The sequence below is a fragment of the Cyprinus carpio genome, chromosome A6 (genome assembly GCF_018340385.1).
Source record: "Cyprinus carpio isolate SPL01 chromosome A6, ASM1834038v1, whole genome shotgun sequence".
Taxonomy (NCBI): Eukaryota; Metazoa; Chordata; class Actinopteri; order Cypriniformes; family Cyprinidae; genus Cyprinus; species Cyprinus carpio.
Window position 1 is genome coordinate 22,925,181 of NC_056577.1, and position 25,319 is coordinate 22,950,499.

At 35.7% G+C, this 25,319-nt stretch overlaps 2 protein-coding genes and 1 pseudogene across 2 annotated transcripts; all 3 read left to right on the top strand.

Annotated features, from left to right (window-relative positions):
- Positions 1-216: 216 nt before the first annotated feature.
- Positions 217-5,291, top strand: LOC109076960 (transmembrane protein 45B-like). Its single transcript, XM_042758483.1, has 6 exons — positions 217-567; positions 2,258-2,468; positions 3,117-3,330; positions 3,517-3,700; positions 3,781-3,923; positions 4,431-5,291. Exons 2-6 carry the CDS (start codon positions 2,273-2,275, stop codon positions 4,525-4,527), a joined length of 834 nt encoding a protein of 277 aa, XP_042614417.1. The 5' UTR covers positions 217-567; positions 2,258-2,272; the 3' UTR covers positions 4,528-5,291.
- A 311-nt stretch (positions 5,292-5,602) lies between these two features.
- LOC109076977 (vesicle transport protein SFT2B-like) lies at positions 5,603-8,140 on the top strand. Its single transcript, XM_019092622.2, has 8 exons — positions 5,603-5,829; positions 6,010-6,099; positions 6,348-6,433; positions 6,522-6,603; positions 7,227-7,262; positions 7,363-7,421; positions 7,546-7,575; positions 7,750-8,140. Exons 1-8 carry the CDS (start codon positions 5,764-5,766, stop codon positions 7,799-7,801), a joined length of 501 nt encoding a protein of 166 aa, XP_018948167.1. The 5' UTR covers positions 5,603-5,763; the 3' UTR covers positions 7,802-8,140.
- Positions 7,889-24,861, top strand: LOC109076962 (annotated as a pseudogene).
- The last annotated feature ends 458 nt before the right edge of the window (positions 24,862-25,319 follow it).

Here is a 25,319-nt window from a genome sequence, read left to right on the forward strand (position 1 = left end):
TCTATTGCAGAGTACCTAGAACTTTAAAGAGAACATGGAAATTAATTGTGATCTATCTATCTATAATTGATTTACCAAGGTTTTAAAATACAAGTACGTTTACAAAAAATATTTTATAAGTTTATTTCACTGGACTGAAATTTATTTTGACTGTAGAGGACAATCTTCTACTGATTCTTTCGGTAAAGAAAAAAAAATGCACGTGTGGAAGAGACCAACTGTTGATTGACAGGTAAGCTAACCAATCAAATTCGAAAACAATGACGTCTGGTCTCGTCATGAACCAATCGTTTCATGAAATGGGAGGTTCCAGTGAGAAGACGCTCTGAAAAAGATAAACCCTCAAATCTGGTGGTGAAACAGCTGGAAAAGTTGTTAATGTGCTAGTTCCTGATGTAAAAAGTCACGATGCTGAAAAGAGACGAAGAAGAGTCGTGTGAGGATGTTTGAAATAATTTAGTGAACTGTTACAGCATCAGATGACAGTCTCTGAGAAAAAAAATATCCACTCTGAGATTTCTTTTTAATATTTTCAAGAATATACCATTTTTTTGGTCAATCTATAAGGTAAGATATCAACTATGTATTCTTAAATCATAATACAGACCACTTACTTTCCCCCAATTAAGTTTTTTTTTTTTTCACATTTCTTAATATCTCAAACAACAACGGGTGGCGAGCTAGCGCAATTAACGTTACTGTTCCATATGTGTAATTAACTATAATACAGTTAAGACTGTGAATAAAAAAGAAAACATCATTATATCATAGCATGAGATGGGTGTTTTAAGTGTAGCGTCTTGAGAGCCTAATAATAACTGCGACAGCAGACCTTTATCCTCAATAAACAATGTGAAGCTGATTATAAAATCGAGACGTTATATAGTCTTCCACAGAAAACGGTGCATGTTTCGTTTTGTAAGGGAACGTTAAGCTTTTTAAACGATTTTAAAAAACCTAACGTTACTTCCGTCAACTTATCGTGAAACGTGCAGTTTGTTATAGCATATTTTCACGTCGTTTTATGATTTATGCTTTTTCTTAACTGCACTGTGGTTTCCCTTATTTGATTCAGTATTACTATGTATTTGTATGTACAATTCTAAATAATGTTGTTCTTATGTTGTCATAAATACCTGAAAGGATCGGGCCTCATCAATGGAGAGACTCTCAAAGCTTCAGTTTATCTCTATGGTAACAGCAGAGCATCCTGAAGAACCGAGTGTTTAGACCACTGAAAGACTGGATTAAAGATTTGATTAAAGCTGCAGAAACGTTACTCATTGCCATGATTTTCAATGTCATAGTGCATAATAAAATACAGGAATAGTTCACCCAGTAATGAACATTCTGACGTCATTTACTCACACTCATGTCTATTATGACTTTCTTTCTTCCTTCTCAAAATGGGAATTGCTTTGGAACGACATGAGGGTAAATGATAACATAAATTAAATTTTATTTTAAAAAGAACATTTATGTGACCTTCCATTGAAATAATTACAGAACAGCATATGTAAAATTTACACACTGAGTATGGCGGTAATGATCGCCTTCCTTTTGGGACCTGAATGACATCAGGGCCAAGTACTGATCAGCCTGTTGATTAAATATTAAAGAAATTATCCTCCACAAGAGGAAAGGAGGAACAGAAAACACCTTTGTTTGGTTTGGATTACTTTATATTTAACTGATTAGAAGCTAAAAAAGAAGAAGTAGATTTGATCTATCTTTAATGTTAAATGTTAAACTCAGTATTAAACATCTGTCAAGTGCAAATCAGCTTTGCTCTTCCTGTGTCTGGTGAATGTTTCAGACAGGAGACTGCTCTCAGTATGTAGGTTTATACTAACTAGATTAATAGTGTAGACTTTCTGATTTAACTTGGTTTGGGCCTTGTTTTTCGCCAACTATCCTCACATTGCTGTTTAAAAATAGAACTGAGAGGTGCACGCCCGGACTCCTCATTAGGCCGCCTGGGTCTCGCAATACCTTCCTCTGCATTTTTTTTTTTTTTTTTATTACATTTCCTTAACCCCTGCAGTGTGTTGTGTGTGGAATTATTTGTTCAGTAAATATGCTGTATTTGTTTGCCTAGGACTGTTAGACTCTGACTGCTGAGTCTCCAGTTTTGTTTTTAAGTGTGTCCAGTAAATTGTCATTTTTATATGTAATGAAGCATATTTATTATGAGATATTTTTGTTTTGTAGTTTTTATTGTATTATTATAAAATCAAATTGTTATTCTGATTTCTAGGACATTTAGGAAATCATGGGAAGTTTTAAAGGCCATGCATTGCCTGGAAGTTTCTTCCTGATCACCGGCCTGTGGTGGGCCGCAAAGCAGACATTTCTGTACACCACCCGCAGGAATAAAAGTGCTGGTGCAGGCAGACTTCCATCTCGAGCAATCCAACGGGGCATAGAAATCATAGAAGGAGCTGTCATTTTATCATTTTCTATTATAGGTGAGTTTGGTATTAAATTATAGGTTGTTAATTTTTCTATGTATTGGTTCTCCTTTGGTTTTAATGTTTTATTTTGCTGGTTTAGATCAGTGGTTCTCAACAATTTTGACTCCGAGGCCCACCACTGTCGACAACAATATTCAAAGGTTCCATGACTTTTCCAGTTGTTTGTAATTTACTAGCTAAGGATAAGGATTGATTAAAAAATAATAATAATAATAATAATAAAAATACTTTACTCCTAATTTCCACACAGTAAAATATTTTAGAGCTTGGCATTGCTAGAAAAAAATGTATATTCATAAAATGTTTAAATCTACCCATAAACTTTTTCAGGTGTGGATATGACACTTTTCTAATTGGGCTTCCTCTGTTTTTTTTTGTTTGTTTGTTTTTGTTTTGTTTTTTGTTTTGTTTTTTAGTAGTGGGAACCCTGGTTCTTCAAAGAAAAAATACAGTTGTTGAGGGTGAATTAAAATAAGAAATGTCTTAATGTTTAGCTTATTTTAATCCTTGTTTTGTTTTAATACTTTAATATTTTAATGCTTATTTTAAATAATTAAATATAATGAGCCATTTATCAAAGCAAGTTTATTTATTTTTATTATTATTTTTCACTCAACTAGTTTTCTTCTGCCCTTTACACAGGTATGTTAGCAGAGCAGCTTTTGGCAGGTGGGCCCAAATTTCAGCTATATGATTCTTCCACTCAACACTGGGAGCAGCTGATGAACTGGCAGCATACCACCATGTACCTGTTCTTTGCCATTGCAGGGGCCATATCTCTCACTGTCCATAGCAGAGACATCGCCCCGCTAGCCTTAGACCGGATGCTGCTGGCTCTTGCTTTCTTTAACGAGGGTAGGATCTTGTTTTTTTTCTCAGACTGTTTCTAAAATGGTCCAAAAATTCGATGCAAAAGGTATTTTATAAATGTTGGAGAATGTGTGAACTGTTGCCCAAACTGAGCACTCTTTGTTACTCTTCAAATGATTTTTTTTCTCTGTTTGTGATAATTCAACATAAAATAAAATTCAATACATGCCTACCTCCTGTTTCTTTACCATCTCCATGGTAGAGATATGCTTGATGTCCATGTGCACACCCTTCTCCTCTATGCCATCTTTGGACAAGCTTTCATTTGCCTTCTGGAGGTTTTCCACAGAGGTAATATTCTACTAGAACTGCTCCGAGCCACTCTCACCATACTGCAGGGCAGCTGGTTCTGGCAGGTTAGTGTGTGTATGCATACATAAATCTGCAAGTCATTTTGACTAAACACTGTTTAACTCTCATTCTTGTATTTTTCTAGATTGGTTTTGTGCTGTACCCACCCAGTCAAGTGAAATGGGATCAGATAGACCATGACAACACTATCTTTGTCACATTATGCTACTGCTGGCACCTAGCGTTTGCATTGCTCACTGTAGCTGTAGTTTACTTGTCTGTTCTCTGGTGAGCACGACATATTCTATTCATTCCAACATAACATTCAGACATCAAGGAGCATAAACTACCATTCAAAAGTGTGATTATTTAAAAAGAAATTCAGCATGGACTCATTGTGTACAGTATATACTCAAAATATTAAGGAGCACAACTGTTTTCATCATTGGTAATAATAAGAAACCTTTCTAGAGAACCAAATCAACCTATTAGAATGAAGGATTATGTGACCCCGAAGACAGGAGTAATGGAAAATTCAGTTTTGTAATCAAAATAATAAATAACATTTTTAAACATATTAAAACAGAAAACAGTACAATTGTAATAATTATTTCACAATATTACTGTTTTATTGTGTTATTGTGCTTAAATAAATGCAGCCTTGGTGAGCATAAGAGACTTAAACATTTAAAAATCTTACTAACTCAAACGTTTAAACAATAGTGTACATTGCATATGAATTAATACTTGATTCATTGAGTTCCTTCTCATTTTCCTTCATTGTTCTCCTTCCAGTGCTGTGCGTTCCAGACTAAGGAGGATGCCACCCATAGAAATGGGGCTTTTGAAACCAAGGGAGAAAGAAGTAGAGTCTGAAGATGAGATTTTATGAGTACTGTATTTATCATCCTTACAAGTTCAAGCAAGTATCCAAATACATTTGGACCTGAACCCAAAGAAAAGTATCGAGACAGAGATTGAGAGATAGATATGAACAGAGAGGCATTGTCACTAAATATTAGCTCTGCCTTAATTTCCTGAAGAGCAGATGGGAGATGACAAACCGTGTCAGTCTTGCTTCCCAAGATCTGTTTCATCATACTATAACAAGTGACTCCAAGTAAATCTCAAGAGCCATAGTGTTATATTTCCCACTCATGTTCCTAGTATGATCACTCCTGTGATAGTAACAGCTCTGTCCATGCCAATATGATGTATTGATTATTTTTGAGTCTTTGTGTACACTTTTTATTGTCAGTGCATTGTATATCTTACACTGTGTAAATATGAGATTTTTTTCATGTGCCTTGTCAGTATTTTATATGTTGTTAATATAATATTTTTATTATGCTTTTAGGGGGTACTATATGATCTACATGCTTAAATGTGTTATATTTTAATGCCTCTGAGATTTGCAGGTGTGTAAGACACTTTTTAATTATCAAATGAATAATGCTTTTGCATTTTCTTGATAATTCTTGTCAGCCATAACAATTCCTCATCCAGTCTGCTGTTTGTTTATGCCATAGTATTCTTTACCTTGACTGAAAAAGGGCCATTGTACAGTATGTGGAATCTTCAAACTATAGTATCTTATCACATGCATTTATTGATCGATTTAATTTAATTTGACTTGATAATAAAAACTTTTTTTTTCCAATGGAAATATTTTATTAGTGTATAACAGTGTATTAATGTTAAATGCTTTTTATTTGCCATGTGCTGGCATTTTTTACCCAAATATATATTCTCTCAATGAACAATAATAAATAAAAACATTTAAAAAAAAGTTTAAAACAATGTTTTATAATATAGAAATATAGACATATGACCCAACTAAAAGGAAAGGAAATAAATAGGGTCTCTCAAAAAAGTGGTCTATTAATACTTAAAAAAATCACACACATCTTGATTCATGCTCTGAACCAAGCCACTTTTCGTGCACCTGTGAAGTACCAGTAGGTGGCGTGCGTGAGCACCAGGTGATATTCATGTTCAATGAAGGGAGCCAAAAGGTGAAGGTAACACGAGTGATGACAAGTGAGTGCCAGCTGGACGATGATACAACACATTCTCAGGGATTTAGAGTGAACCGATTCAATTAATAAAGAGAACTGAATGTACAGTAATGGACAAACTCAGAGCGGTTCTGGGTGGTCGTGATGGAAACAACGACAACAGAAATGTACTGCAGGTAAATTGCTGTCTTTGTGCTCTGCTAATAGCTCTTAATTAAGATCTTTAAAAAATATTTAAGAAATGTATCAATAATAACATGATGCTGATTTTGCACGTATTGACATAACGACTTCACATTTTGAAACTTTTTATTTTGGGGAGAGGAAAAAATCACAGTCTGTTCACTCTGTAAAAGGCGGCGAATGAAGCGTCCACGCTGGGATGGGGAACGCGCTTGAAAGGATTCCTCGTCTTTGTGGTCATCGGAGTAGTGTGCACTATCCTGGTCAGTGACTTAAACTTAAAATAATTTTATTTTGGTTATCAGTGGACTTTTACACACGGGTAACTTCCTGACTGGTGAGAAGGGATAGGCGATGAGTTGGAGGAAGGAGAGCTGTGTCACCGGTTAGACCTGCTCTCAGGAATGAGATGGATGAGCACTGCAAAATGGCATTTCAAGTATCTTTAGAAGATACTTTGTTACTATTAACCAAGTTCCATTATATTAATAACCATCCTTTTTTTTCTCAGGGAGTATGTTGCCTGTTTATTCCTAAAGTAGGGCTGATTCTCTTCATTGTGTTTTACACATTGGGTAACATATGCTCCTTAGCAAGGTAAGTCATAAAACTTGCAACTTAAATGCTTTAACTATTTATTACAGCGTTTTGATGACTTCACTGTTTAATTTGAACCTACCCCCAGCACCATGTTTCTGATGGGGCCATTGAAACAGCTGAAACGGATGTGTGACAAGACCAGAGCCTTTGCTACAATTGTTATGATAGTGAGTTATTCCTTTCCACACACTAATATCCTCATATTAAACCAAAAATGAGGATCTGGGCTGACTGTAAAAATAATGCATATGTGTCAGTTGGGTCTTTCAATTTCAGACTATTAACCTTTTGAAGCAAAGGCAATGCCAAATGACAGAAGTTTATTACTGATGACTAATTGTACAACATTCATACAAAACCATGATATTGCATGATTCTGGTGTTACTATGAACAGATCATTTGTGCACATTTCAAAAATTTTCAAAATAATGTCATCAGTAATGTTAAGAATTTTCATGATCCAATACATTTCTTATTGATAAAATGAAGTTCCGCCATGCATTCTGTATCCTTGTTAAATATATCCTGTATGTTTCGGATATACTTCTCATTTTGGAAGTTAAATTGTTGTATTTAAATAGATGACTTTTAAACTTCTCCTAGAAATAGTGCCATCCCAAAAATGAATGAATAAATGTATCAGTCATTGGAAAAACTATTATTTTAGTTCATGTGCATCCTTTGGAAATCTGCCAGTTACAGCGAATACAGATTCTGATTATAGATACAATATTTTTGACCAGCTTAGCAATGGGTACTGAGTTCCAAGTTTTATTTTGTTGCCTACAGACATGTCTGGTTCTCACACTCTGTGCAGCTTTTTGGGTGAGTTCTAGTCTATCCTTAACGTAGATTTCAAACTAAGTCTGAATCAGATAATACAGTATTATTTGATGCTTTTTTAATACTGATCTCTGTACCACAGTGGAAGATCTTTGCACTCACTTTGCTGTTTGTCATTCTGCAAGTCCTTGCATTTGCATGGTAAGTTTCCATTGATGCTGTGTAGTAAATATATTTTAAGTATATTATTTAAATAAATAGCTTAGCACCCAGTTTAATATTGTACTGAAATACATTTTATCAATTGAATTCTTCTTCTCTATAGGTATAGCTTGTCATACATTCCTTTTGCAAGGTTAGTTATGTTTTGTGATTTCAAAATATCTTATACATACAGATAATTAAAAAAATACAGATGTTAACAGACTGATGAATGTGTGGTTTTTATTGAATTCAAATACAAATGAAATATTTTGCAATAGTTTATTCTGGTAAATGACAGCAGTCATACTCTCTTTGCCTTAACCAGAGATGCCGTCCTGAAGTTTTTCTCCATGATGTGCAACATGTGTGTGAAATGAAGAGCTGGGGTTTGGCCTTTCAGCACTCCATGAACTTTCTGCTCAAGTATTCTGTGATTTCAGGATCCACAAATGATCATTGACAGAATGGCACAATGGGACATTGCTGTAATGGCTAGTTAGACATTTTGTTAAATCTGAACGTAAAGAATAAGTCTGCCTTCTGCTGAATGTGTTTTATTTGAAACATCAGAAAAGGTTAAAGGCCTGCTTTAAAATTAATATTTATAAAATCAAATATTTTGGGGGTGGCTTTTGAAAATTGCACTTTAAATTTTCTCTACCTTTGTCTTAATATTGTATGTTAACACCCTGTAAATAAAGACTAGTTTTATCAGCTAACTGTCTCTCTCTCTCTCTCTCTCTCTCTCTCTCTCTCTCTCTCTCTCTCTCTCTCTCTCTCTCTGTGTGTGTGTGTGTGTGTGTGTGTGTGTGTGTGTGTGTGTGTGTGTGTGTGTGTGTGTGTGTGTGTGTGTGTGTGTGTGTGTGTGTGTGTGTGTTTTGTAATTGACACTATCATCAATGATTTCTTTGGATTTTGTGAATTCAAGACCTGCAGTACAGCTCTGTTGTTTTGATTGGGTTTACTTCATGTGTATCCCAGCGTCCCAATGTTCATACTATCCAACCTTAATAGGCTAGTAGCCTATGTGAGATTATGAAGTGTGTCCCAAAGCATAGTGTGTTGAAAAGAGTATGCCAAAAGTCCCCGGATGGTCTACTATTTCAGGTTGATTTTTGAAGTGTGGATCCGTGAATAAAAAGCATTAAAAACTACAAACATGGTGGATCCGTGCGACCGACGAGAGAGGTTTAGATAAAGGGGTCGAGTTACTAATAATCAACATTTAACCTGGTAAAATATATTTATTTAATGTTATCTGTGTTATATTTCATCAGCAATAGCACTTTGAACTTTTATAAACATCCATTTGTTCGTTAACTTTTAAATGCATCATGCAGAAAATATGAGCAGAGTTCTCTGCATGAAGACCCAGGGCTCGCAGATCAACCTGCTATTTATTTTCTCTCCAATATGGTAGAAAGTTAAATGAAATGAAATGTGGAGGATGTTAACTGTGAGAAGATGATTGACAGGCCAGTTTACAGTGACAGGGTGAGTGTAACTATGGGACAGTGCGGTTCGTTATAGACGCAACTGTATGACTGTAGACGCAACTGTTATAATATGTCATAATGCTTGCCTACTCTTCTACTACACACTCACAAGTGTACAAGTGTGTACTTTTTCTTCACAAAAAAAAAAAAAAAAAAAAGTACATACTTTTAGGGCGTAGTATAAGTAGGCACACTGGGACGCAGCATGTGTGTGTAAAACTAGTAAGACTAGTTATTGGACGACTAGTTATTAGTTGCTGGGGGTCTAGGAGGAGTGTGAATTGAGAGATTCATGTAATACGTTTAAAAGAAACACAGCAAAGTGTTTGTGTGCCATTTAAGAATTTTTGCATGAAAATGTTTCACAAATGATGTGTAATATAATTAAAGTATTTTATGGACTGCGTTCATGTATTTAATATAGTGGCTTTGTCTCAACCTAATGAGCACGATTAAAGCTGAATACTTCTGAAATTATATTTTTTTTATTAGCCTACTTAAATTTGGTTTAGTACATTTTTGCATGGCATACTCAAGAAGTTCACTTTTAGAGCCAATGGCATCTTTTTCATCATACAGAATTTTTGGGCAGTGTTGGCTTTTCATGTGGAACATTATTTTAACCAGTGAAAAAGAAATGCATTGAATGCCCACTTTATGCTTTAAATCTAAAAGTGTTCCTATGAACAACACTGCAATCCTTTATCTCCTTTCTAACAGCAATTCATCTGAGGTCTTATCAGGTGGATGGAGTGAGGTGGCTGTCACAGTGTATGAAGAACCAGCAGAGCTGCATCCTTGGTGATGAGATGGGTATGGGCAAGACCTGCCGTTTGTAATGGGATGGGTTTATCTTGCTTATAATGCTTGCTTTTAAGTCAGAGATTTATTCCAAGATATCACATATCAGATAACTGAGATGCCATCCTCTGCTGTAAACCATTTCTTTGCTGGCATATGCTCGAGGATACCTTAAGATGAATGGACCGTTCATTGTGCTTTGTCTCTTATCTGTTTTGGAGAACTAGAGACGACTTAGAACGGTAAGGGACGCTAATATACGATCAGACTTGAGAGGTCAGTTTAAATTACAAAGAAGGCATATTAAAGATATAGCCTACTGATTTATTACTGTTACAGAACTATGAAACTATATGCCACTTTATGAGTGTGTGAATATTCCAGCATGAACTGATTTTACATGAAAGACAATGTGTTGTCACTGTCACTAGATGGAGACAGTAGCATATAAACACTGAATTAGTATCTTCCTTGAATCCAACTTAACATGAAAGATTAGTTAAAATTCTCTTACTTTATTTTTTTATTTCGCTTCTGTCCCAGTCTGTCTGTGGTCTGTTACACTGGAGATAAAGAAAGGAGGGCAAAGCTCCATATAGAGCTCAAGAATGACCGACACTTTCATGCTCTTCTTACCACCTATGAGGTTAGTTCACCTACAGGTGCATCTCAATAAATTAGAATGTCATGGAAAAGTTCATTTCAGTAATTCAACTCAAATTGTGAAACTCGTGTATTAAATAAATTCAATGCACTCAGACTGAAGTAGTTTAAGTCTTTGGTTCTTTTAATTGTGATGATTTTGGCTCACATTTAACAAAAACCCACCAATTCACTATCTCAACAAGTCGTGGGAAGTCATGGCCTAATGGTTAGAGAGTTTGACTCCTAACCCTAAGATTGTGGGTTCAAGTCTCGGGCCGGCAATACCACGACTGAGGTGCCATTGAACAAGGCACCGAACCCCCAACTGCTCCCCGAGAGCCGTACCAAAAATGGCTACCCACTGCTCCAGGTGTGTGTTCACGGTGTGTGTGTGTTCACTGCTGTGTGTGTGCACTTTGGATAGGTTAAATGCAAAGCACGAATTCTGAGTATGGGTCATACTTGGCTGTATGTCACTTTCACTTCACTTTCACTTCACTTCACAAATTAGAATATGGTGACATGCCAATCAGCTAATCAACTCAAAACACCTGCAAAGGTCTCTCAGTTTGGTTCATTAGGCTACACAATCATGGGGAAGACTGCTGATCTGGCAGTTGTCCAGAAGACAATCATTGAGACCCTTCACAAGGACGGTAAGCCACAAACATTCATTGCCAAAGAAGCTTGCTGTTCACAGAGTGCTGTATCCAAGCATGCTAACAGAAAGTTGAGTGGAAGGAAAAAGTGTGGAAGAAAAAGATGCACAACCAACCGAGAGAACTGCAGCCTTATGGGGATTGTCAAGCAAAATCGATTCAAGAATTTGAGTGAACTTCACAAGGAATGGACTGGGGCTGGTCAAGGCATTAAGAGCCACCACACACAGACGTGTCAAGGAATTTGGTTACAGTTGTCGTATTCCTCTTGTTAAGCCACTCCTGAACCACAGACAATGTCAGAGGCGTCTTACCTGGGCTAAGGAGAAGAAGAACTGGACTGTTACCCAGTGGTCCAAAGTCCTCTTTTCAGATGAGAGCAAGTTTTGTATTTCATTTGGAATCCAAGGTCCTAGAGTCTGGAGGAAGGGTAGAGAAGCTCATAGCCCAAGTTGCTTGAAGTCCAGTGTTAAGTTTCCACAGTCTGTGATGATTTGGGGTGCAAAGTCATCTGCTGGCGTTGGTCCATTGTGTTTTTTGAAAACCAAAGTCAGTGCACCTGTTTACCAAGAAATTTTGGAGCACTTCAAGCTTCCTTCTGCTGACCAGCTTTTTGAAGATGCTGATTTCATTTTCCAGCAGGATTTGGCACCTGCACACACTGCCAAAAGCACCAAAAGTTAGTTAAATGACCATGGTGTTGGTGTGCTTGACTGGCCAGCAAACTCACCAGACCTGAACCCCATAGAGAATCTGTGGGTTATTGTCAAGAGGAAAATGATAAACAAGAGACCAAAAAATGCAGATGAGATAAAGGCCACTGTCAAAGAAACCTGGGCTTCCATACCACCTCAGCAGTGACACAAACTGATCACCTCCATGCCACGCCGAACTGAGGCAGTAATTAAAGCAAAAGGAGCCCCTACCAAGTATTGAGTACATGTACAGTAAATGAACATACTTTCCAGAAGGCCAACAATTTTTGTTTGTTGTTTTTTGTTGTTGTTTTTATTTTTTTGTCTTATAAAGTATTCTAATTTGTTGAGATAGTGAATTGGTGGGTTTTTGTTAAATGTGAGCCAAAATCATCACAATTAAAAGAACCAAAGACTTAAACTACTTCAGTCTGTGTGCATTGAATTTATTTAATACACAAGTTTCACAATTTGAGTTGAATTACTGAAATAAGTGAACTTTTCTCCAACATTCTAGTTTATTGAGATGCACCTGTATTTCAGAGAATAGATCTGTGATAACTGCATTCAGAGGGTTGCATTCCAAAAATCTTATTAAATATAATATTTAGTAGATGTGCCTCAAAGATGCCAGCTACCTGAAAAGGTAATAATCTTAAATATTTATTTTTGCTGTTTTGGCTTTTTGTACGTAATTAAAAATCAAAATTGGTTATTGGGTGATATTAAAGTTGTTGTTTGTTTTTTTTTACCATATATATATATATATATATATATATATATATATATATATATATATATATATATATATATATATATATATATATATATATATATATATATATATATATATATATATAGTTTTGAGTTTAATTTTTTGTGTTCTGCCTTTCTCTACCTTTGTTTTAATACTGTATAATCATAACATTTTGTCAATAAAGAATAGTTTTATAGTATTTAAAAAGAATAATGTTTTAGAATTTTCACTATAGATAATCTATTGAAAGTAAAATTCTGCAATTACTTGGCCTTCATTGGTTTTGCAGGCAACTTGGTAAAACTTTAGAATAAGGTTCCATTAGTTAATGTTAGTTAACTACTTTAGTTAACATGAACTAAGCAAGAACAATCCTTCTACAGCATTTATTAATCTTAGTTAATGTTAATTTCAACATTTACTAATGCATTATTCAAATCAAAAGTTGTGCTTGTTAACATTAGTTAATGCACTGTGAATTAACATGAACTAACAATGAAAAACTTTATTTTCATTAACATTAACATTTATTGTTCATTGTTTGTTAATGTTAATTAATACGTTAACGAACATTAACTAATGGAACCTTATTCTAAAGTGTTACCGGCAACTTTGTGGTCATCTAATCTTTTAAAGCTAAATACTAATAATTTAGAAACCTGAAGCCTTTAAAAGTTTGGTTTTAGTTTGTAGTGTTTTATTTTATTTGTTTAGACAAAATAGTGTAGAATTGTAATATCTTTAATATAATATTTATCAGTTATCAGCCAAAGCATACAAATAATTATTAGTTTATTGGTGTCTGTGACTGCATATTTCAGTTCATATTTAACTTTACCACTCCACTCTCTTTCCACAGTTGGAAATAGAAGATTTTAGTTGTCGATGAGGCACACTGGCTGAAGAACCAGGAATCATTGCTACACCAAACCCTCAGAGAGGTTACACAATTGCATCTTCATTGTTTTTAGTCACTGTCAGTCTGTAAAACCCCTGATAATAAACCTAGCCTTGCTTGTCAATTTTTCAGCTTTCCCCTGCTATTAACTGCTATCTGACATCTGCCTTCTCAGTTTACAGTGGGTTTTCGAGTGCTGTTGACAGGCACCCCCATTCAGAATAACTTGCAAGAAGTTTTTTCCCTCCTCACCTTCATCCAGCCCAGTCTGTTTCTGCCTGAAGCTGTTGAGGACTTTGTTAGTGCCTACGCAGATGTTAAGACTGAACCTGTTCTTGGTCTGGCAGCACAAACCTTTACACTTTCAGTGTGAAAATCAAATTCTTAGCGCTGGCAGACAGATTTATGTCTGCCACCACCCTTATTAACACTTACGGCTGCTGGTTTCAGCAAATGTTTCAGCAGTTAACTGCCATCATTGACCTTAAGGGTTTTTTGGTTAGATTGTCATGCTTTTAAAAGCTCTTTTCTTTAACTGGTTTGCTGTAATTGCTGTTTGTGGTGAAAATTACAGTGCTGTGACAGCTTATCACAAAAGCACTGATCAAAAAGATCTAGGTGAGACAGGAAATTTGGACCGGTTTGGTGCCAAACTGAACACCTAACTCACAAACATGGCAGAGCATAAAAAGGTGTCAGTTTCGCAAGGCCAGCCTGGTGTAGATTAGATGCTCTCTCTCCTTGACTCACCTGTTAGATTTGCTTGAGGCTATCAGATGATAGAGATCATAAATTCTCATATTATTTAGACTCGGGTGACCTTGTGTGGGAGTTTGTAACATGGTTGTTCTTGTCTGCAAACGATGAGCTTATTTGAGTGCTCCAGCTCTTTTTGTTGCGCAGGGTTAAAGCAGAGGTGGCCGCCAAACTGCCCAAGAAGACAGATCTTGTGGTTTTTCATGAGCTCTCTGCCCTTCAGAAGAGATACTATAAAGCCCTTCTGATGAGAGACCTTGGCAGGTCTGCCAAGTCATGAATCATCTGTTACAACAGTCAAAATTGAATACTTTAGCAAAAGGATGAGTGTTCATTTTAGTGTTTCAATAATTTCAGATGCCTTTAGGACTGATCCAAACTCTAAGACCCAACTTCTGAACATTTTATTGCAGCTCAGGAAATGTGTGGACTATCCGTATTTGTTTGATGGTAATCACTCTATCACTTTTTGTGATTTTTTTTTTCCTACGGTTAGACAAAATAAAAACAACTAACTGTCTTTATTCCGCACATTTTTCATGTAAGGTGTGGAACCAGAACCGTTTGAGATGTGGAATCATTTAGTGGAGGCCAGTGGAAAGCTTTCTCTTCTGGACACTTTGCTGGCATATCTTCATGAGAGGTGTGTGCTGTTCCTATCACTAGCAAACTGATATAATATGCTGATTTGGTTATTATTATCAATTATTATTTTAATTATTAAATATTATCAATTATTATTAGTAATTGTTCTTATCAATTATCTCATCAGTTATCAGTGTTGGAAATCATGATACATTTTTTGTCAGGATTCGTCGGATTAAAAAAAAAACAAAAAAAACATAAGAACAGCATTTATTTAAAGGGGACTTATTATGCCCCTTTTTACAAGATGTAATGTAAGTCTCAGGTGTGCCCAGAATGTGTCTATGAAGTTTCAGCTCAAAATACCCCACATATCATCATTTATTATTGATGCAGGAGAGATCCAGGCAGACAAAATCTTTCGGTAAATTATTATTTATTAAAACTAGAATCATAAATGGTAACAACTACAGATGAAAATTATAATAAAAGATAAAAATTCATGTCAGTAATTCAAATGAATACAACATCCAAACTGAGTATATTCTGCTAAATTTTCTAAGATAGCAGTCTCATCTAAGTATAATCTAAGTATAATAATCTTTAGAAGTTAAAGAGACAAAGATGCGTCCTGGGAGCATGTGAGGAGAATAGAAGGAAAGCTGCCTGAAAAGCCAGTTGAAATGATATATACAAGACTTACATGCTACCACAACATCATGAGATGTTTTGGTCTGATCTATAGACGTCAAATGAATTTATCCATTATGTCACTATCTATGTCTTGCCGATTGTTTTTCTTCAGTCTAAATTAACCTGAAGTTCAGCGCTAGGTCAGGTCACGTTGACACGTCAATGAGGACACCTATAGATAAGATCAGATACAAATGTAGCTGTGGTTTTGCACCTTTTGAGCAAGAAACAGCAGATCTTGGCAGACAACAAATATCAGCTTTTGGAAAAGAATCCGTAGTACCATGAAGGCAAAGAACAAATTTAGCAAACATCCTTGCATATAAAAATATTTTTGCAGAGAGTAAGTTTCCAATATCCTATTCAAATATCATAACGTGCTTTCTTATATGTTAAATGATGAAAAACATTACATAAATGGAATATACTTGTTAATGGAAAATAAAGAGAATAAATGATTAATGAATAATACTTGAATAAATGCGTAACATAAAACAGTAATATGAATATAATGTAAAATAATCATAAAGAATAACTCATAATAAATATACTGTATGAATGAACATGAAAAATAAGGAAAATAAAACAGTATTGAAAATTCACACACACCAATTACATCATTTTCAAAATAACTATTTTGAGTGGAAGCAGAAAGACGCTGTTTTCGTGCATGGCCCCATTGTGGGCTCTGCAAAAGTGCACATTGAGGGCACATAGTGGCCTGAAAGCTGAAATGAGGAATGGGACACCATATGGTCTCGTGGACTTAACGGACACGTGCACGCAGCAGCCATAGTGAGTCCTGAAGACTGAAAGTGTACTTGAAGTGTGCCATTTGGGACAGGGCCAAAGTGGCTGTCGAACAACATGTGAGCACTAAACTAAGTTCTCTTTCATGTCTTATAGTGCTTAACCTGCCAAATACACACAAGTTTATGTTAAAAACACACATAAATTACAAAAACACAGTCGGTTAGTCTCGCGTAGCCAGACCTTCAGACTGACAGCTGAAGGTCATGGCATCATTGGCCAAGGCCCGCCCATGAGGCCATTTGACCGACATGTCAAACAACCAATCACAGTTCATTTCATTCAGCGTCACGTTTTGGGGTGGGGAAATGTCGCCAATAAAAAAAAAAAAAAAACTGTGTATAAAACTCTCGGACGTATTTTATAGATTGTATGCTGCAAACTTTAAATATTTCACATACTTTGGAAACTCCAGTGTTTAGTTGATCCTGATAAGCGCTCGTCATCACAGTTGTAAACACTACGGCTTTCTTCTTTTGTGAGGGGGTTAGGCTCCAGGCAGAACGTTAAAGAACACAACACACACCTCTCCCGGAAATCCTGTAGAATTCAACCAATCCAATGACGACTTTGACACTCCTGAAGTGTTTCCACTTTTGTGTCCCATAAGCATTAGACGTTTAGCCAACGGTCCGTGGGCGTGATGTCTGAGGCTGAGACTATGTGAAGGTAAACAGCTGGGAAAGAAATCGCATGGTTATATTAGATCTCTGTATTAAGTGAAAGCAGCGAAATTCACTCTCTGCTAAACAGTCATGGGCGAGGCCTGTTAAAAGTGACGTCCCATTGTACAGATTCTGCAAATGGTTATGATTTATGAGACACTGCTTATGATTTATGGGGATTAAAATAAAAGGAGCAGGTGGGTCATTATTTCATCATATTATTATGGTTGTGTACACAAACTGCTGACACACATTTATGTGCAAACAACATGTAAAAGTGAATTTTGCATAATAGGTGGCCTTTAAAATTTAAATCATTTATAAAATTGTACATTTCTTTGTCACTTTTGATCAGTTTATTTGAATAAAGTATTAATTCCCTTTTTTATTCTACCCCAAACTTTTGAATGGTTGTGTATCACAGTTTCCACAAAAATATTAAGCAGCAAAAAAAAAATCAACATTGATATTAATAATAATTATTTCTTGAGCACCAAACCACCATATTAGAATGATTTCTGACGTATCACGTGACACTGAAGACTGGAGTAATTTACCTTTACCTTCACAAAAATTCCATTTTAAAATATATTAAAAAGGTAAAAACATATATTTTAACAGTTGTAATAATGTGTCATTATAGTAAACTTAAAATAAACCTATGCCCATAATAATTATTTATATTGCTGTTGGAACAGATTTTGCAGGAAATTGCTTATGTTCTTCCATACATACGTCATGCCATATCCGTATGACACAGATAAAAGTCCATTTGTGAGTAGTTTCACACCGGTGCCTCAAATCACATTTATCCACGTACAGGAACAGAGCCAAAGCACAACCAAAACAATGTTCTTTCCCAAGACACATTCAGTTTTATATGTTATTGGCCAACAGTTACATAGTGCAGCTTTAAATGTATTTTACTGATTTGGAGATATAAAATAGATTTTTTTGTCACAGTTTGCAGGGACCATCATGTTCTTCTGTTCTCTCAAATGACCAGGATGCTGGACATTCTGTAAGATAAGAGTACAGAGGTACTAAGACATGGTCTTCTTTAAAGTTGTCAATAAAGTTCAGGAAGCAGAGTTCTAGATATCAAAATAAGACTTTATTGAACAAAGCAACAAAGCCGAGATGACAGCCGCTGCATCTGAGTCTTTGTCCGTCCAGGCATCAATACTTATACCTTGTTTTCATCAGTTTTTCTAACCAAAAAATGACAGTTTGGCCTCTGATTGGTCTTATTCCACTAGTTTTGCTACTCCTGGTTTACCTTCCCCCTGAATGCAGGTGTCCTCATGGGCCATTCATCATACTTGTTTGTGCCATCCTTGACATATTCTTGGAAGTCACACTAAGGGGATCAGGGGCTGGACTCATGAAACATTCTTAAGAAAGAAAAAAAAGTCATCTTAACTGCTATTTTATTTTTTACCTTAAGAAAAAAAGGTTCTTCTTAAGAATAATCTTATATTTTTTCTTAAGATTTTTCAAGAATTTAAATAATTGAAAAGAATCTTCTTATAAATAATCAGAAATAACTTCTTAAAGTTAGGATAGCCTCAGACTTGTCTTAAATCCCAAAATAATATGAATGGAGTTTTACTAGTGTAGTAGGCTAATAAAACAAATATAATAAATAAATTATATTATAATAAGTAATAATAATAAATTATAATAAATCCCTAAATTGTAATTGTTCAAAGTGTGTAAGTGTTCAATAATTCAATGTTGTATTTAAAAATATAGTTATTTATATTTTAATTCGGATTTAAGTCACGATTCGATTCAGGATTTTTATTTCACGATTCGATTTGATTCATGATTTTTTTTTTTTTTTTTTTTTTTTTTTTTTGCAAAATGAGATTTAAGACAAATTATAAATGAAATGTGTCAATTTATTATTGCTTGGACAAAACGCTGCACGTCTCTTTGTGAAATTGAAATATAACACTTTAATAATATACTAATATGGTCTTTCCATTTAAAATTAGAGGCAACCACTGCATTTTAGTCATTATCCAAACAAAGATGCCGCATACATGCAACATGAGTAGTTTTTATTCTAAATCAGATTGCATAATTTTGAAATTTGAAGCAAAAACAGAATTATTTGACGCAATTTTGTGAAACTATAAATAAAAAATATCTGCATGAAACAGAAATAGCAGATGAGCTGAACGAGACGCAGATTCACTCTCTGCCAACAGGTGGCGTTTACAGCGTTTCCATGGTTTCCGCTGTAAACAAAGCAGCGCTGCAGTTATTAACTTTAATATGCATCATACAGAGGCAAGATGTAAAGAAAAAATACCATCTAAACTTTTCTAAAGATGGTAAGTTCCCCTCAGACATGCATTCATATAAACTCCTACCCCTAATTGAATTGCGATTTGTTTAGCATCTCAACCCATTTGAATCGTCACATATTTGAATTGATTTTCAACCGGCTCAAGGTTAATCGTCACATCCCTATATTTTAATATTATTATATTATGCATTTATATTATTTTACAAACAAATCTAAATATATATAAAACATATTTTTTTGCTGAGATTTGATACAGTAACAAAATTTTTGACATCACAATGTCATTTAGCAACTTTAATCAACAAATCGACTTTAGAAACTTCCCATGAAATTTGGTTTGCAACACTGACTGTAAACCATGTACTGTACTATAGGAAGTGGTTTCTTTTTTTTTTTTTTTGGCAGAAGTAAAGACATATGTCCTAGTTTTGGTTAGATTATGATCAGTGTTTACTCTAAAATACTGCCTTAACACAGGTCTTGGCACACAACTGTTTCTCTCAAAGTAACAGGATCTATGGTAGTGCCTCCTCCTGTCAGAGCTGCTAAGCCATGCATTTTGCACATTGTGCAATTATGATTTTAACATTAGCCATCAAGGAGCCTCTATGTAGGAATTATGCACCCCCCCCCCCCCTTCCACAATTCAAACATGTCCTGTCACACTGATGGTACTCAAAAACATTTCCAAGTTTGTTTCTTCTCAATTTGAAACATTTATGTAACTGTACCCTACATGTTCTCCTAGTAATCTAGTCCTCTGATCTAGAGCAGTTAATGTGGGTTCAGTATCACATCCTGTGCTTGTTGCTGCATGAGCGTTAATGTGCTACCGGCTATGTAACTGCCAGCTCTGATTGGGCCCTCCTACTCCTCTGCAGGTTACAGTTATGAGCGTCTGGATGGTTCAGTCCGAGGAGTGGAACGTATCAGAATATAACCCTAACCCTAACCACTATCAAATGTTTAAACTGAGAAAATGTATTATTTTAAGGGAAAAATAAGTTGATTTTAAATTTCATGGCATCAACACATCTCAAAAAAGTTGGGACAAGGCCATGTTTACCACTGTGTGGCATCCCCTCTTATTTTTATAACAGTCTGCAAATGTCTGGGGACTGAGGAGACAAGTTGCTCAAGTTAAGGAATAGGAATGTTGTTCCATTCTTGTCTAATACAGGCTTCTAGTTGCTAAACTGTCTTAGGTCTTCTTTGTCGCATCTTCCTCTTTATGATGCGCCAAATATTTTCTATGGGTGAAAGATCTGGACTGCAGGCTGGCCATTTCAGTATCCGCATCCTTCTTCTACGCAGTCATGATGTTGTAATTGATGCAGTATGTGGTCTGGCATTGTCATGTTGGAAAATGCAAGGTCTTCCCTGAAAGAGACGACGTCTGGATGGGAGAATATGTTGTTCTAGAACTTGGATATACCTTTCAGCATTGATGGTGCTTTTCCAGATGTGTAAGCTGCCCATGCCACACACACCCATGCAACCCCAACTTTTTTGGAATGTGTAGCTCTCATGAAATCCAAAATGAACCAATATTTGGCATGACATTTCAAAATGTCTCACTTTCAACATTTGATATGTTATCTATATTCTATCGTGAATAAAATCTAAGTTTATGTGATTTGTAAATTATTCCATTCCTTTTTTACTCACAGTTTGTACAGTGTCCCAACTTTTTTGGAATCGGGTTTGTATGTATGTCTGAAGAAAATATGTGTATGTAAGAAAAGAATGCATGTATGTGTGAGAGAGAGTATAGTGGAAACGGAAGGCAGGGCTACGTTCAGCCCTGACAAAATGGTGCAAAACATTTTTTAAACGGAAACGGTGGTGCGTTGAACACCCTGTTCTGATGACTCAAGAGTTGAAGGATAATCCACTTCTTACCTCCGAGACTGTGTTATGATCTATATGACCTTATTATTTTTATTTTGAGTATTAGGCTTATCATTACTTATCAATTTAACATTACACTCTAAAAAACACTGGGTTGTTTTTTCAACCCAAATGCTGGGTTGAGACCGCTAGGTAGGACATTGGGGTGTTTTAACCCAAGTTTGGGTTGAAAATTGGTCTTGATCATAAAGGGGCGGTTACACTGCACTTTTCGTTCCATTGACTTCGATTCATAAGCATGCGAATGCGTCAGACTGGAAACGCAAGCTCGTGTGAAAAATTTCGCATTTCGCTGAGTTCCAAAGTTCAAGTTTGGTGAACTCTGACCTGCGAATTCACATCACGTGAAGACGTGGGACCAGTAGAATATCGATACGTCACTGCGTGACCTCTCTGTGCAGAAATTCTGGAAAGTATGTTCATTTACTGTGCATGTACTCAATACTTGGTAGGGGCTCCTTTTGCTTTAATTACTGGCTCAATTCAGCGTGGCATGGAGGTGATCAGTTTGTGGCCCTGCTGAGGTGGTATGGAAGCCCAGGATTCTTTGACAGTGGCCTTCAGCTCATCTGCATTTTTTGATCTCTTGTTTTTCATTTTCCTCTTGACAAAACCCCATAGATTCTCTATGGGGTTCATAGAGAAGCTTAACTGAACTTGAGCAGTTCTGCAAAGAAGAGTGGACAAATATCTATATTTGATATCAAATATCAAAGTCTATATGTGCAAAATTAGTAGAGACATATCCCAACGGACTAAAGGCTGTAATTAAAGTAAAAGGGGTGTTATCCTTTTTCCAACTCAGTGATTTTTTTTTCAATTTATATTTATTATTAAATATAAATTTAAATAATAAATATCTTTATAAATTTTATATTTAATAGCAAGTGTCCATCTGCCTAGGATTGGTCACTCCACTAAAGGATTTTTTTTTTTTTTTTTATATTTATTATTTTTTCCTGACAAGTTAGTGTTCTGATAAGTTAGCTTTGAACAAACATGTTCTTTGTAAATGGCTCTTTATCTTAAATTGCTTTTTAGTTAACACCCCCCCCCCCCCAATAGCAAGTGTCCATCTGCCTCGGATTGGTCACTCCACTAAAGGCTTCAACTGGTATGGTACAGAGAGACTAATTCACAAGCACCTGGCTTACAAAGGCATCACCACCTTTATGTATCCTACCCGAAAAGAACTGAAAAGATTACTTTAATTTTCTCAAAAACTGCATGCTAGTAAAAACAGCTCAATAACAAAATAAACAACTAAAATGACGGTGATGGGCAAACATCAGTGAAGAAAGCATCTAATAATAGTGACATGGATATGTTTGCACAAGCTCTGATTGCTTGATTGCTTTAAAGCAAGCAGCTTTATAGCATTAAACCTGAAAAAACAATGTAAGCAGCAATTTTTGTTTTTTTGACCTCGATAGACTGAACAGAAGAAATGAACTAGAGAAGATTTTCAAAAGGGGGAGCCCCAGAGCACAGCTACCTGTTGCGTAATTGCCATAGACTAATAGTAGTTTGAAGGTGGTAATCAGCCATAGCAAACTTTTCTGGAACTGTTTTGAACCAAAGACTATAGAATACCCAAGACGTGTCACTCTTATAGTTTTGAATGGGGAAAAAGGCAACGCTCAATATGGCTGCTCAATCGCAGGAAGCCCCTCCTTCTAAATGAAAGAGCCGATCGCTAATCTGTAAAGTCAGCGTGTCACTGCAGCTGCCATTAGAAGTCCCGGTTGCTATAGAAACAGCGTTCTGAGACGTGCTCTTAGGACTGCGCATGCACTCTGGCTGATCTAACCTGAAAAAATAAGCTTTTTATAATGCTATTTGAGCAAAAGTCACAACATTTATGACACAGTTGTTGTCAGATTTCTTTGGTGATTTCAAATATGAAATTTAATCATAAGCTTAGTAAACAGTTTTGGAGAATTTGATGTTTCCCCATTCAAAGATATAGGAGTTGCACTTGCATGCCCGAGAGGCGTTTTAAAAGATGGCCGCTGAGTGACATGACTTGTCTTAAAGGGACTTGGTTTGATCTCCCGAAATGAACTCCAAACAAACTTTGTTTTTGCCTGATTTCGCTTTCGATTTTGTTTGAAGTATATTGAGCCTAGTAATAGCAGTGAGCATCTTTTGTTATCCTTGACTTGTTTTTCAGCTACTATTATAAATGAGCCAGATCGCACTCTTCTACAGTTTCTTCCCCCACATGCACAACTACTCCATCAACCTCACTCTCAGCCTCAGACCCAGCAGCACCCTCGCCATCTGGGTCCCTACACTTCTCCAGACCCCTTGGTAATAGTGAAGACCTTACAAAGTCACCAAAACTCTCCACTATTTCACATCAAGGTCAGGGCGCACCAGGACTGGCAGACTTCATGAGAGGTGTTTATGTTTATTTCTACAACATGGCTGCTACAGAGAAGAAGAAGCTCACCCGCTACCTTTTCGCATATCCTTTCACATTCCATCTTTACCCACACGTTCCTATGCAAAAATACCCAAAACCATGGTGAACCTTCAACAAAGCCAACAAACCACACATGTCTATTTTTATCACATTTATTGATAAGAAAGCATGTTGATGTTGACGTGAGCTAATAGTTTTACTCTTTAACGTTACTGCAAATATGACGGGGATGAGGAGGATCTCATGAGCTCACACGTCACTCATATCATAGGAGAGGTGGAATTTCCTGTCCATGCACAGGTAGTACAATCAAAACTAACTTTTTAAAAAGGTTTTAATTTGCCTAAAACTAATATTTATTAATATTACTATTTTGGCTAGATTTAGTAACAGCAATATGCTAAGGATTATTCTTCTATTTTTCTTCTCTTTTAGGAACTGCGAGATCTATCAATACCTTCAGACCCTGCTTGTAAAGAAGAAGTGGCTGGAGTCTTGCTTTGCTAACCAAGGGAAAGTCAGTGTGTCTAAATATGTAATTAGGTTAACTTGACAAAGCTCCTCCTACGTTCCTGAGAAGTGACTGATCAAATCAGTTTGCCTTAGGTTTATTCACACTCACATTTAGTATCTATTTAGAGTTTAAAATAAACTGGTCTGTCCCTGTATATCCAGTTATGGCTAAATGACTGTAAGAGGTTTGTCATACTATGGATCAAATAATGAAGCATTGCTTTCTATTTAAAGAGAAACAACAACAGTGGTGGTTTCACACTCTGGAAATGCATTTACTTTCTTTATGCACTTATCTACATTGTTAGAGTGAGTGCATGAAAAACTTTTTTCTACATGATTTAATGATGAAAAATCATGTCATGTGTAATTGAGAGGAAAAAAGATGCAAAAAAAGATGCAACATTTATTTTACAAACTGTTAAAAATCAGAACCACAGATAAAGATGTAAAAGCTGTTCATTGTTGGATCTCGGATGTCAGTTTTATTCAGAAATGCATAGCACTATAAACCACAGATGTCTAAGTTAATGTGAAAGTTATCAGCTGTCCACGTTAACTTATATTTTTGTAAAGTCTCATTGGCCATATTTAAATAATAATAAAAAAATAACCTCCGAAGAACTATGGTGAGTGAAGCATTGAGTTGTTTATCCTTGTTTTAAAACACAGTAATATAGTCCTAGAGTAAATAATGTTTTTTCGTCCCATGGTTTGTCATTTTATCAGAACTGCTGTTCATTTGGTCCTTCCTATTCAAAGACCCAATATGACTCAAAAATGTTCCCAAATTTTCTTGTGCTGCAATTCACCTGTAAATGTTTTTTTTTTTTTTTTTTTTGCATATCTGTATACATGTTAAATGGGGTTTTTAGTGTTCAGATATTATTGTTGTCAGTAATAGTAACTAATATACAGTGTTGGGCTAGTTACATGAATGTAAAATTACTCATTACTAGTTACTCCTTTCAAAAGCAATACTGTTACTTTACTTATTACTTTCTGGCGACAGTAATTGTTTACACTACTAGTTACATTACTTTTTCTTTAACTGTGTATCTTCCACGTAAAATTCTTTGAGAATGTTACTAACAACATATTTCTTCCTCGCCATTTGACCAAAATCCACATTGGATTGCAGTCAGAATTATTACAAACACTCAATAATGATTGATAGTGATGTTCAAGTAGAAGTGTTGTATTAATCTCATTAAATGTCTTGTGTAATTTAAATTGTGATTTCTCTGTTACCCATATACGGTTATA